Below are 15,163 nucleotides of genomic sequence, written 5' to 3' on the forward strand. Positions count from 1 at the left end.
GTGATATTCACATGTGTAATTTCCATACCTAGCATAGCGCCACCATCTGGCCAACCAAAAAGTGTATCAGAAATGTGCTTTGCTTAAATTGAATGGTGTGAAATTTCTCAGGTTAATATATATTATGATTATGATGACACCCAATGGGCCTGCCTTGCATTGTGCCCCCACCTGGCCAAGCAAGTGAATGTGCCAGAAAAAACAAAAAACAAATAGCACACGCATCAAATATGTACATTTCACAAACGCACCATGTCGGTGCTTTGTTGGATTCCGACATGTCACAGTTTGCAGCCCGCAGGTGCTCGGGCCCGCCATTGCCGCTTGTGGCTATAGTTTAGTTTATGTAACTCTCATATAGACTTGCTAACTGAATTACTGAGAAATGAATGCAAGGTTTTGGCATGTGCACCAATTAGTTGATTCAGTTAATTGAAATCAACAAATTTACCACCAAAAGCAGGACAAAGGGAATTTTATTTAAATTGTACAATGGTCAGGGATTGCCTCAAATGTACTTGAAGAAACCAATAATTCACAGAATTTTCAACCTTTTCATTGAATATTATTAATCCCTCCATTTGTCCAAAGAAGTCCATCCAAATGAACGTCACATTTCATTCAATGGAGACACATTTGCTTGTCCAGCATTAACAGCCCACGAGGAGGAAAAACATGAAAAAAGAACAAAAGAAAAAGATGTTGCAGAACATGGTTTCAGAGAATTTGTTTTTAATCCCAAATCAACTGTCGTAAGCATAGGGAAACTCAATACAAATGCGCTGCACACATCAATTTTACAGATTGCATGTGGACATATAGACAACCACATCCACACTCCTTTCACATGTTGGGAGGTGTGTGTGTGTGAGCACGCCATGTATGTGTGTTTATGTGAAAGCTGACCACATATCCCCAAAGGTGACAAAGTTTGGGCAGGCAGTAAGGAGAGGAGGGAAGAAGGGTCAAAGACAGTCTTGTGGGACAAGGTTGCGGCATCAGTTCCAAAGAGGGGTGTTTTCTCCATCATAATTAGGAGGTCACAAGACATGTCTGAGATGGAGGTGCTTCAGCCACTGATGCCATCATTGAAATTCTATAAAACTCTCTTTTTTTGTTGTTTTGTTAAAATAAAATCAAAACATGGAAATTAAACGAAAGCATATATAAATCTTGCAGGTCCTTTTTTAATTCCTCTCTTCAGCTCACTTGAACACTCATTCCTCCTCACTCTCATTTTCTGCATCCAAGTCCGACTCGTCCCCATTTGCTTTAGAATCCTCCCTCATTTCCTCGTCAGCATGATTCTGTCTCTCCTCCATTGTGTCCATATCTTCCCCGTCATCATCTTCATCCTCCTCCCAGTTCTATGGAAGAGAGGAAATTAAAATCTCTAAATGCAATGCTACCGAGTATGGCAACCCCAAATCTTTTTCATTAAACATGCATAAAAAAACAATTGTTTATCAGTGCTGTTCCCAAGGAAACCTGTGAGACTCAAACTGTGGAACAAGGGGAGCGTGAGCGTTAACTGTAAAGACATGCATGCATTTACAAATATGCACTGACAATATTTGTGCAAATATGGCATCTTTTACCTCTGATTCATCCTCAGGCAGTCCTTCATCTCCTGAAGCCTCGTCTTCATCAGAGGACTCTGGGAAATCATGGACAGTGTCATTAGAACAGCACTGCTAAAAATACTTTAAATCAGGCTAAGCTCCTGAAAAAGCCGAAATACAGAAGAGCTACATCTTTTCTAGGTAATGAATTTAACAAAGGCCCTTCCTCTGGCGAGCTTTCCGATTTGCATTTCAATGTGATGGGGGAGCAGAGCCATTTGCATTTGAATCTCTCTGCAGACTATTTGCATTTGAGATGACGCACTTGCCAACAAGCCAGTGCAGCACTGCAACATGATTGGTTGACTGAGAAGAGGGACATCCCATTAAGCCAATCAAAGTAAGTGTTGGGGGAGAGTGCTAACGTTTCTTGTCGACTGTTTATTTAAACAGAAACATGTTCTGATACAGCCCTGCAGCATAGAGAGAATAAAGGACCATGTCCAAGCGCAAAGTCTCTGTGGTCTTTGACCATTTTTACATTCCAGACAACAAAGAGTTGGTGTGCAAGGCTCGCTGCAAATACTGTCCCCTAGAGATGAGTTTCAACAGGAAAGCCACCAGCAACCTGCTCAACCACATGAAGGTAAGGTATTCACCCATCTTCCTGTTAAAACCTCTGTGCTTACTCTACAGAAAGTAAAGTCAACTCACCTTCTCAAGTGACTGTTTTATATGTTTCTTTGTACATTTACAGCAAAACTTTAAAAACCATATGTAGTTATCGTGTGCCTTTTACCTTTAACAGTGCATGGCTCTAGATCCTCATCACAGTGCATCTATGCAAATACATGATTTGATCTGTCAAAGGGAGACTGACAAATTTCCCTGTCGTTTTGTTATACTTTAGAGACTCTAGCGCGCATACTCTAGTTAATTGCTTTTCACTTTTTGCTAAATGTTTTTCTAATTCTGAAGGTCGCTTTCGATAAAAAACGTCTGCAAAATATATTCAGAAACATCCCCAATATGTTACAAAGATATATCTTACTAGACTAGAATACATATTATACATATCTTGCAATTCTGGATGCAGCCAGATTAAATGTCATAACTAATTACTCATCATCATATTGTCTACCCTACAGAGGAAACACGCCTCTATACCACTGGGTCCTTCCTCTAGCAGTGACCAATGGCCTGGCACAGAACCCACATGTAGCCAACCACAATCACCAAACAAATGGAACAGCAATGATCCCAGTCAGATACTTGGCAATCAGGCATTGGTCAATTTGATTGCCGGGGAGCAACTGCCCGTCTCTATTGTGCAAAGTCCGTTCTTCCTCTCCTTCATACAGGAGATTCAGCCCTGCTACAACGTGCCTGACGGGGAGTATTTTGCAAACACACTTCTGGATCAACAGACCCGCTTTTTACAGGACAAACTGAAGACCCTCTCCAACACCGCACAGAGCGTCTGTCTGACTGTAGATGTTTGGAATGCAATGGAATTCACCTACATGACCATCACTGGACACCTGGTCATCAACTACACCTTGAAATCAGTCTTGCTCTCCTGCAAGCGTACATGTGGGCAACAGCTGAGAGTTAGTACTACTAAGGAGATTGACAATGTGCTGACCCAATACAATGTCTCCAGAGAGACCATCATCTTGCTGAGTGAGAGCCCAGCACAAGGTGTCATCAACCTCCCCGGGTTTCAGCAAACGGAGAGAGATGGAAACATCACTAGGGGAATATTAAAGATGGAGGATGATGAAGACGCAGCATACGAGACAGAAGCTGGTGAACGGACACCAGGAAGCATGACGGCACCACTCAACATTCAGCCTGGGCCCTCCTTCGCTCAAGCTCTCCAGCTGGTTGTTAGGGATAGTTTGCCAGCATCATCACAAGCTACCACCAATGCCTTGGCTAAAGTTTACTCCAAGGCTGCTCAAGGACACAACCGCAACATCCAACAAGCCTCAGATTGGACCAGTCAACTAAAAGAGGTGAGGCACAGTCTTGGTCAGTCTGGGGACCGGCAAACCCAACATGCAAACGTTAACAGCTTCAATGTGAGCCCATTTGAAAGAACCTTGCTGGAGGACTTTCTCCACACGCTGCAGCCCTTTGAGGAGATCACAGACCGCCTCAGAAGGGAGAGAGTGGTGCCTGCCAGCCTGGTCATTCCCTCCATCCAGGGAATCAGGAAGCACCTGAGGTCACCAACGGAGCAAAACCACAAGCTGGTCGTCGCTCTGGAGGTGGCGCTGGAAAAGTGGCTGACTCCTTTCGAGCGGCGATGGTGCTACCGGAGAGCGACGGCCTTGGACCCCCGACTAAAGCTGCGGTGGTGTGAGGGGGACTGGGCACTGCAGATGCGGCAGGACCTCCTGGGCCTGACCGGTGGAGCCGAGAGGAACGCCCCGAGTGCTGACGACACGGCAGCCAGCCTGCAGACCCAGGCCAAGAAGAGAAGCCTCTTCCCGTTTTTTGAGGATGAACCCCAGGACAGCCAGCCGGACACCCAGGATGAGGTGGAGACTTATTTGCTGGAGCCCTGCATCCCTTACCACCACGACCCGCTGGTTTATTGGCGGGGCAACCAACACCGCTTCCCTCAGTTGGCACAACTGGCACTTAGGCACCAGGCCATCCCTGCTCTTCCTGTGCCCGCTATGTATTCAAATAACGCCAGGATCTCAGACGAGGAGTTCGAGAAGCTCATGTTTATCAAGCTCAACAGTGCTCTGCTGTGAGAAACGTACCCTTCTCTAAGTCAGCTAGGTTAGGGCCCAGATCATCAATATCTTTTTCTGAGTTAGTCCTTCAGAGGAAAAATGGCAACAACTTTGAAAACCATCAATATTGCCCAACATGACTGCTAGCTCTCTGCCAATCTGTGAAGAGACAGTGCACTACCACTTCCTTCTAGATTATAGTAACTTATAGTAACTTTTTTTGTTAGGTTACCTGTTCTGTCCTTGTCTTTTCATTTTACAGAATCTGTGTTCGCCTACGGTGGGCCAAATACCATACTGGTTTAACAAAACACAGCATTAATACCAAAATGTCATTAGGAAGGAAAAACTCAACTCTAGATTGGTTGCTTTGGCTGTCGAGTTGCTAAACATGCAGTTGTTACCCTAATGCCACCATGTTAGGTCATTCTTTCTTTCCTCTTAGTGAAACGCCAGCATACATTCTCAACTTTCTTATCAGTGTCATGTAGGTTAAGCCAAGTTAATGTTACCCAGCATTTAGAATGCTTTAGAAACAACACTGATGTATGGGCTTATATGTAAAACTGAAAAAGTCTGTTACACTTACATCAATGTACCAATAGCAACATTAAAAGGTAAACAAACTTTGAAAAAACATGGTACTCACCTTCCTCATACACAAGCTTGGCTGTGTGGTCCAGCTCATTTACATTATGTCCACTGCTGCTTGTAGCCACCTAGTGGACAATTACGGAATGTTCAAGATACAGAAGCTTCATGCTAATTCTCTAACTGGTAACACTTTATTTTAATGTGTCGCTGTTACAGTGTACCTACCTAATTAGGTACAGTGGTACAACCTGTATAACAACATGTACTATCAGGTACTATCATTGTACTTGCATTATGTATTTGTGTACCTACATATAGTTGTTACATTGTAATACTGAGCGCTTTTACAAAACTTTGCCAAACAGCCTAAATTTTCATCAGAGGCAAAGAGCTGACCTGAGACCTGCTGGATGGGGTAAATCTGATCATGATTGATTTGTATATCAAATCTTTCTTGGCTCCAGTCAAGGCCACATTGTCTTCAGTGTACATGTAACAGCTGTGCTGCTACAACCTTGTTACTCTTTGATACAATGGAATAAACCTATGAAGTGTACCAGTTAATTACTTACATGTACATATGACATGTATGTTGTGTCTTCGATGTCTTGGAACAGGTCTACTAATTCACATGTACTGTGTGGTGTAACAGCAGACACGTTTCAACACATCAATTACAGGATGCATAACATCAATGACAGGATGTATATAATATGTACATGTAAGTACTTAACTGGCACACTTTTTTTAATGGGTTTATTCCACTGTATCAAAAGAGTAATAAATGTGTACCAACACAGTTGATACATGTACTACAGTATGTAGGGTAATGGCAGACATGTTCCAAGACACCAATGACACAACATACCTGCAATATGTAATTATAAGTACTTAACTGGTACACTTCATTTTAATGGGTTTATGCCACTGTATTAAAGAGCAATACGTGTGTACCAACACAGTTGATATATGTAGTACTATGTAGTGAATTAGTAGACCTGTTCCAAGACATCGAAGACACAACATACATGTCATATGTACATGTAAGTAATTGTAAGTAACAAGGTTGTAGCAGCACAACTGTTACATGTACACTGAAGACAATGAGGTCTTGACTGGAGCTAAGAATGATTTGTATATCAAATCTATCATGACCAGATTTACCCCATCCAGCAGGTCTCACGTCAGCTCTTTGCCTCTGATGAAAATTTAGGCAAATTGGCAAAGTTTTGTAAAAGCACTCAGTATTACAATGTAACAACTACATGTAGGTACCCACAAATACATAATGCAAGTACAATGATAGTACATGTTGTTATACAGGTTGTACCACTGTACCTAATTAGGTAGGTACACTGTAACAGCGACACATTAAAATAAAGTGTTACCGATCTGAACATGTTTATCATTAAATACAATATTTAAAAAATGAAGTGTACCTGGGTCATTAACAAGTACAGTTTGCCATGGAGCCTCAGTAGCTGTTGGTACCCCTTCACTCTGCTTTCAATTAAATGATACAGCCTTCCAAGTTGAGACACCAAATCTGGTAACTGCAATTAAAAGACAACGTCAACATTAGCATAATACACATACGTTGTATGGGTGCATTACATAAGACCCATGATTACACAGTTGTATGGGTGCATTACATAAGACCCATGATGTAGCTCTGTACTTACTGATGACAGATAGGATGTGTGTAGCGTCAATACAGCCTTTAGCCAATCAACTGCCGCGTGAGCTCTGAAAGTACACAAAGAGACGGAGTTGGGACTACAGAATGAAGCAGTAAAAGTAAGTCACAGATAATGAGAGATATGGCTGACTTACGAGTTTGGATGTCCTTGTATCTTAATCGAAAGCTGGGGAATTCAAATAATTCATTCATTACCATCTTGTGACATGCAGAAGCGTATTAAATATAACACCCTCTAGCCAATACACTTTACAATAAAGGACACGGAGGTAATAAATATGTCATAAAACTATTCACAAAGAAGAGCAAATAGTCCAACACCCCCAGCAGAGCACAAAACACCGAGATGAATCATAAGATTAATCATAGCAATCTGTAATACCCAATATTTTAGTAATATATAGTGATTCGTCGATTTGACAGAGAAAGCATGAAAATGACCATTTACTTCAAACTAAAAAAGCAATGTGTGGGCCTTCTCTGCTTCAAGGAAAACCTTCAGATAGCCAATCATACAGGTCTAAGACACTTACCTCCTCCAATAACGGCAAGATAGCAGGAAGGGGTACTCGGGAAACCGTATTCCTGATCAACATTTCCTTACGAATCTGGAATATTCTCTGTGAAAATATACAGGCCAAACTTCCAGTCAGCATCAACAGTTCAAACAACAATTTTGCATTTTAGTAAGAACAGTGACGGAGGCATCCAAAGTAAACCAAGGGAAACAATGCACACAGAGCCAAAGTTGTGGCTCACAGCTGGGACTCACATTGAGGATGTTTTTGTCTTTACTCTCCAGTCCCTGGACCAGCAGCACAGCGTAGCTGTCTGTCTGAAGGGTGGAGATCCCTTTCTCGCCTCCCTTTCCTGCGGCGGACAACTCCACCTGCTCCAGCCGCTCCTCGATGGTCATCTGCAGGATTAGAGACATTCAGACAAACACAATGTCGTATTAGTGCTTGCTGCATTGGCCATAATGTGAAGTAAAAGGTAGCACAAGTAATTAGTTTAAATATCAACAAACATGACATCTTCCATAAACAAAACACCAGGGATCAAACTACCCTCCACCTCCCCTTTTGATGATTGATTGGAGCAGTTTTGCTATGGTTTGGGGAACAGGCTTGCTCCATTTTGCTTGCAGTTCATGGAGCCATGGCTGTGTACGAAGACCAGCTTTTTTTTTATTTATTTATTTTTTTTTTTTTTACAGTGTACCCCCAGAAGGGATAGCTAGTGGATTGTGAGGAGATCTTCGCTGGAAGTGACAAAAAATGATTCGCCTATGGTACCTTTAATTAATATGTAATTAATGACAGTTGATTCGATGACATACCTCAGTCGGGGTGCCCTTCTTCCTCTTCTCTGGTTGGCTGCTTTGTTTGGCTGATTTCAGTGGTGCCTGGTGTCCTGGCAGGCCAGGAATTAGGACTTTACTTTTTTTCTCATTGACTATTGGAGTTTTCACCTGAAATGAACAACAACAACAAAAGTCATATACAAGACAGACATAGACATAAGCACAAACACAAACCATGGCCATCTATCACCAGAACAGTGTATTCACCATTACAGTCAGGCAGCGGAAGAGGCAGAGGCTACACACTGATGGTTAAATTACACAGTTCAACAGAACAGAAAAGAGGTCACTATGATTAAATAGTTTAAAATATGGGTTTAATCTTAATTTTTTTGTAGTGGATATAAGGGTCATTCCGTGTCAAATCAGACAAAATCCAGGAAAATGGTTGCTGCACCATCTCAGAATTTGCTCAAAGTTTGTCTACCTAATATTTGGATCCCAAAACTAAGACCTGTAAAATATGTTTTCATACATTTTTTTACCCTTTGTATACTTTTTACACTCTCAGAAATGCTTTATCTTGGAGGCCTTGTTTGGGCATTAATATCTTGAAAAGTATTATTCCTAGCCTGTCCAAATCTTTGGTGTTCATAGGACTAAAATGGTATGTGGAGTAGCTAGTAGGAACACGAAAATCAACGCGTGAATAGCTCAGTTTATAGTCATTTCGTATATAAAGTGCCAATGATGTACCATGTTTCATTCATACATACACACACTTGGTTATACAGTATACCTTCATTTTTGGCCCTGAGGCATGATTTTGACTCAATTTATTTATCTATGGTACATTAGCACTTTGTACACTAAATGCCTATAGGCCGTACAAAGTTTGGGCTGGTTATGAATAATACTTTTCATTATATTAATGCCCAAACACGGCTTACTAGACAATGTGATTTTCAGGTTGTAAAACTGTAGTAATTTCAAGGGCTGAAAATAATATGGAAAAATAGGATTTGAACAGAAATATTTTGCAGGCCTTGCTTTTGGGACTCATTCTTGATATAGACAAGGTTTGAACAATATCACGGACGGTGCAGCAACAACCTTTTAACTGATTTGACACGGAATGACCTCTAACCAGATCAGATCAGTCATCCGTTACAGTATGAGCATGGGGTATGCCGCATGTAGTTAAAAATGATACAAATCACTCTCCTTCCAAAAGAAAACCATTACTTACCATGGAGATGGCTGTATCTATGGAGAGGGACAATGTTGTCTGTATGTCCCGGACCAGACATATGTGTCTTTCTGCTGTGTTCACGGGCTGGTGGGAAACACATCAAAGATACATCATACAACTGCTGCCCACACACACCTTTTGTGTCCATCTGCATGTGCTCAAATGTGAATCATTTCATACCAACAAGTCTACCTTTGAATGAAGGAGATATTCTAAGCATGGTGTAAGAAAATAAGCTTATAGGCCAGTCCAGAGGGGTATTCCATCAACTTCGCTTAAGGCCAAACCTCACTTATTTCGATAAGTCTCGCTAATTTTAGTGAGTTCCGTTCCATTAGTGTGGTTTACGTGAATCCCAGCATGGTAACTATGGGAATTTATGCCACAGAACTAACCTGGTCCGTAGCAGGTTAACTTATAAGCTAAATTAAGCTGTGTTGCAAAAAAACCCAATCAGTCGGAAACGAGTCCAAAAAGATGGTTCCGTCAACCTGTGATTTAGTCACCTGTAGCCTACAACTTCAAAAATAGAAGTAGAAACATTTTTTTCCAACAGGGTCACCAAGCATGGATTTACACATTCACTAGCTCCAAAGAATTTATGAAAATTATGCGACTTTAAATGTTTTAACTTGACATGCGTGGTTCTGGGAATCTTGCTACTCTGCGTCATTTGCGTTCTGTGATGGTGTGACGCGTAGCGAGACGGCAAAATAAAGGAATCATATTTGTGCGTGTGCAGGTTTGCTTCCCACATAAAGCGTGTAGGCCACATAGCTTAGCACCTTGATCATGAACTTTTTAGTTATACTCTTTAATGAAAGACATGTCCTGCTGTTGATAAAGTGTCATGCACATTTGGTAGCCTGTTCAGTGACCGTAAATATGCCAGTGGGCAACATTATGTCTGATGCAAGCCAAAGGTATAATTCTGTAATAGCCTTGAGTTTATACTATTTATTCATGCACTCATATTGTTCAAGATTGAAGACAATCAAACTAGCAGATGATTTCAAACCATGATCATTGTTGTTTAAATGTATGCTTTCATTATTTTCCAATGTATGTAGTCCCAAGGCAAGTATCTAATTTTTTTCTGTCGATGTTCAATTTAATGACTTTCGATGAAAATCCTGTAGATGGCGCTTGTAAATCGAACAGAAACCCTCTAGTATTGCCTTTATTTTACAAAATATATCCTCTTTTTGTCAATCTACTGTTTTGGTGTACTTTTCTACCTCGTGCACGAGCAGAGATGAAGCTGGCCTAAACCTCGCTTGAATAAACGAGGCCAAGATACCACTAACTTGAGTCAATTGAACGGCTTCAGCCCCAAGTGAAAGTCTATGCTAGTTCAAGCCAGGCTATTTCTCTTAAACGCATCCTTCATTAGCGAGGTTGATTGAATACCCCTCAGAGCTAGTTTTCAGTATTTCTCTACATTTACCAATAGGCAAGTCAGTCCAACCCACACCTTATGACTTATCTATCAGATAAATCACATACCATGTAAACAAAAACATAAAACATGCCAGACTCCATATGCTCACCGTTGTCTCAATGACTGGTTGAAGGTAGCTGCCATATGCTAGCTGCAGGCTCTGCTTGTCGGAGTTGAGGGATGCAGCCAACAGGGGCACGGGCACTGGTGTGTCATCTTCACCAGATTTACCCCCAGCACTGGACACCTGCACTGAGCAGCCTGGAGAGAGGGGCTTCTTACACGGCCTGGAGAGAGAGGGAGGGGCAAGAAAAGGAGACAAATACTTAGATCTGTAAGAACATTTGTGTTAGACGGGAAATGTCAGGGAGAGGCGATCGTCACTAGCTCAGTGATCAAACGTACCCATTGAGAAAGTGCTCAAATAGATGTAGTTGTCCATCCTTGCATACCACAGCTAACCGCACAGCCTGGAAAAAGGAAAGACTTCTTATATCCAGTTTCAACAAGTACCAATCCGACACTGAGGTAACATTTTCCGCCTGGCATTTTTAATGGCTCGGCCTGATGCTTACCTCTTCCTTGCTGTCGGATTTGAGGAGGTCAATGTGCCGCGGCTCGTCTGTCAGAGTGAAGGACACCACGGCGTTCTTGTCCTTCCTATCGGAGCGCACTTGCCTAAGAGAGCCAAACAAACAAATCTTCACTAAAAAAAAATCTAAACCGATGAATTTTCTGCATAAATTCCCCGGTAGGTAATGCTTGAGGTCTCATACAGGCGTTCTTCACTTTGAGTGATTGTTCTGTGATCATTTCCCATTGACCATAACTTACCATACACTAAGGAGTCGATCATGAGCTGCCCCAGAGAGGAAGTACATGCCATCGCTATCGGGTGGCCGTGTGGTGGCGAAGCACAGGGTCGTAACCATGGTGGAGTGACCTGTGAATTTCTGTCAAACAAAGGTAAATGTCAATTTAAAGGCTGCTTTTATTATTTTCCTCGGAAGTTATACATTTGGTATTCTAAATACTGAAGGCTTGAGACTTAAAGACTCTCACCCTGTACACCTCCTTGGTTTCCAAGTCCCACATTTTGATCGTCATGCCGGCAGAGAGAAGCAGCTTTCCATTGGGACTCACACACAAACTTGTCACTGCTGTCCGATCTGCCTTCCATTTACTAAACAAACCCATGCAAAGACAATGAGCCTCAATTATCAGTTATCCTATTAATGGTTAAACCTAGCAATGGTCAACTGGCAAATTTCTGGTAATAAAATGTCTTTAATCTAGTTTCACATTTGTTTACCCTAAAGCAAGTGTAATTTGTGTAAATACAACTGTCTACAGTCAACACCATGCATGACAAAAGAAAACAAGTGAACAAAAATATCAAACAGCCCTCAACCATATGCACACAGACATACAATGACTAATGGTTACAGCAATGCCTACCAGCGCATTTTGCCTGTCTGCAGGTCCCACTCCGCAATGTGTGCATCATCTGAGCCGCTGTAGAGCACATTCTCCTCTGGATGCCACTGCACGCTATTCACTGCCCCACTATGACCCCCATCCTGACAAACAAACAGAGGTCAGCACACAAGTCCACTTGTATACACTTATATAGAAATATATGCATGGACAATTTCAATGGTAAAGGATAGGCCTATTTAAAAAGAGTCCATGTGCTAATGAACACACACATTCACTGGTTCTATTTACTTAAGTGCCATTTCAAAAAAATAGCTTTCAACATGTATAACTATCCTAATCTCCAGAACACCACAGGGGCATCTGATGCATGCATTAAGTTGTAGAATAAGTGCATAAGCATACAAATTGCTCTAAAAATGCAGTATTCAAATCAACTACTATACAATATGCACAACCTATACATTGTGATTGTTTATCCTGGTCATGATTTAGTGACAAAAGTAGAGGGAGGTGGCTTTAGGCTGACTTTGGCTCAATTCTACGGAATTACAAGCCTGTAACTCTTATCACTACCAAGCGATTAGGGCTACATGATTTGGGGAAAATTACTAATTTCCATTTTTCTGAAAGATATTGCAATAGCGAATTGATTTGTAATATTTTTATAAGTCAAGCTATAGTTCAATCATCTAAATTTCACTTAAAGTTGGGCCACTTGCTGAGCATGCCTTGTAAGTATACAACACTCCTGTTAGGTGAGCTTCATTGCCTGTCACATGAGAAGGATGACATGAATAACAATAACTTTATGATAGTTATAAAGTTGACTGATAGTTGGCAGACACTTTTATCCAAAGACACTGAATCGCAGCGGCGGGATTCGAACACAGGTAAACCAACTGTCAGTTGGTGACGTTACTGCTATTCCACCATAGATGTGACAAGATTAACCATTGGGACAGAGTTGCAAACTGCTGCCTTTGTGAAAAACTTATTACCATTTCTATTAAAAAATGGTTTGATTGTGCGCCCTACAAGCAATGCAATATGCTGTAACATGTATGAAGAAATATATTAAAGAATTCTGTCTTACCAATGTGCACTGCAGGGCCCCTTTGACTGTGCTGTAGATGAGGATGGTGCCTGCTGCCGTACCCAGTGCCAGCAGATCTGTTGTCTCCGCTGGCGGTCCTGCCTCCGATTTCCTCTTTTTCCTCTGAGGTCCCTCCTAGGACCATGCACATGAAGGAGCATAAGTCAATTACGATTTCTGGTTCTGATTCTGATTTTAAGGGCTGAATACTATCATATGGCCAGTTACCAAACTTTCCTATGGAAACCTACATCAGTAAATAGGCAATTCAGCCGTTTTTTTTTTTCAGACTAGCTATGGCGAAAGATCTACACAAGACAATCGCAGCCTAGAACATTTTAAGATGTTGGACACAATTTTCCCAATTGCCTGTTTTCATTGTATACAAAAAGCCATTCTTATTGCATTCTAGGCATGATTCTTTACTTTCACTTAAAAGTTAACATGCAACGTATAGGGCTGCCATAGGTTGACAGCCTGTCTATTCAACGTAAAGGTTAGAATACTCAGGTATGCCATTTTCTCAACATAAGGAATCACAGCCTTTTCCGACAGTCTACTGCTGACAATGCTATCCTACACATTTCTATCAAGAAGTTCTTTGCACTTGTTGATGCAATAGGCAACGTTACAAAACGTTTCTTCTGTTGTATTACAATGACAACTCACGTTACAATGTAAATGATAGACTAGTACTACGCAAACTGTCACTTTTAAGATCACTTCTCGCTGGCTACTAAGTTATCACACAATGAAACGATATTTGCGTTCCAACTATCCAGGCGTTAACGCATAGACGTTTAGATATTACTTCTTACTTGTCCACGAAGACAGGACGCAATTTAAGCATAACCATGTACAGCCACGACAGCTAAATAATTAATGTTAAAGCAAAGACACACTATAGATGTTGATTACGGTTATTTGAAGTCAGCTAACCATTGTATAATTGTTCAACTTTTCACTCGGCAAGTTAGCTAACGTTTTGGCTAACATTAGCACCTTCCACATTAATTAAAACTACTGTTATCGAAACATGCCCAAAACTGGATTTTTAGACTAATCAAACGGCTACTCTCTAAATAATCAGACACAGCTATCTAATGAAGAATATATTTAATTGTATGTAGAAATTCTTATGTGGCCATTTTAAGAACGAACATGTGCGACAGACATGTGCGTCCTACTGGAGGTAACTTTACTGATGCTATGTAGCTAGTTGCTAAGCATGTTGATTAAGGTTACTTATGACTTGATTCGAAGACAGTGAACGCTAAGCATTGCAAGTAATATTACAACAGCAAATCTTCTAGTCCACGCGTCTATTGCCAGTAAAAATATGTGACAGTTATCGTACAAACTTAAAACGGCAGCGTGGTTGACTAGGCCACCAGCCCATGAGAACTGCTCTATCTAGCCTCCAACATACCTTAGCCGTTCGGCATGGTCCCCAAGCTATGCAGGTACAAGTGGCACTCAAGTGGGCAGAAGGCACATATTCCTGGTGAAGGGTTTTGCTGTCTGTGTTCCAAATACGGAGTCGACCATCCTGTGCACACAGTGCCAAGTATTGATGTGATTTTGGGGAGAAAACGCAGGGTAGCATCTGCGACGAAAACCCTCCATCGGCCGCCATTATTGAAGCGCTGCGTACGTCTGCGTATTCTGGAAGACGCATGGTCAGGAAACACGTGTTATCACCCGGGGAGCAGGCGCACTAGCACCCCACCCGAGGGGCGATTCATTGGACACATGAACATTTCAGAGGGAGCGGGTGAATACGAACGGAGCGACATATAAAGGGGTATAAAGACGTTGAATTCAGACACATTGGTGGACGAGGGATGTAGCGTAGACACAACCTGTCTTGGTTTATAACTAAGAAATGGGTGTATAATTTCTGTATTTTTTGGCATAATACCAGATAAGTAGGTTTGACATCCATTTTAGAATGAGCTCTTTAATACTGAAGTGGCACTGTCTTGATTCTAATGCCTGTCTCTAGGCATCACCCAGCAGCACACTATGT

General features: G+C 41.5%; 1 protein-coding gene across 1 annotated transcript; it reads right to left on the bottom strand.

Moving 5' to 3' along the window:
* Positions 1-458: 458 nt before the first annotated feature.
* wdr43 (WD repeat domain 43) lies at positions 459-14,887 on the bottom strand. The gene is made up of 18 exons (XM_042071959.1): positions 14,564-14,887; positions 13,135-13,269; positions 12,060-12,181; positions 11,664-11,784; positions 11,436-11,554; positions 11,177-11,279; positions 11,007-11,071; positions 10,711-10,888; positions 9,158-9,244; positions 7,945-8,076; positions 7,378-7,521; positions 7,139-7,225; positions 6,740-6,771; positions 6,589-6,652; positions 6,346-6,459; positions 4,962-5,031; positions 1,599-1,657; positions 459-1,367 (listed from the first exon to the last, which is right to left on the bottom strand). Exons 1-18 carry the CDS (start codon positions 14,810-14,812, stop codon positions 1,218-1,220), a joined length of 2,031 nt encoding a protein of 676 aa, XP_041927893.1. The 5' UTR covers positions 14,813-14,887; the 3' UTR covers positions 459-1,217.
* Between the last annotated feature and the right edge of the window lie 276 nt (positions 14,888-15,163).

The sequence above is a fragment of the Alosa sapidissima genome, chromosome 19 (genome assembly GCF_018492685.1).
Source record: "Alosa sapidissima isolate fAloSap1 chromosome 19, fAloSap1.pri, whole genome shotgun sequence".
NCBI lineage: Eukaryota > Metazoa > Chordata > Actinopteri > Clupeiformes > Clupeidae > Alosa > Alosa sapidissima.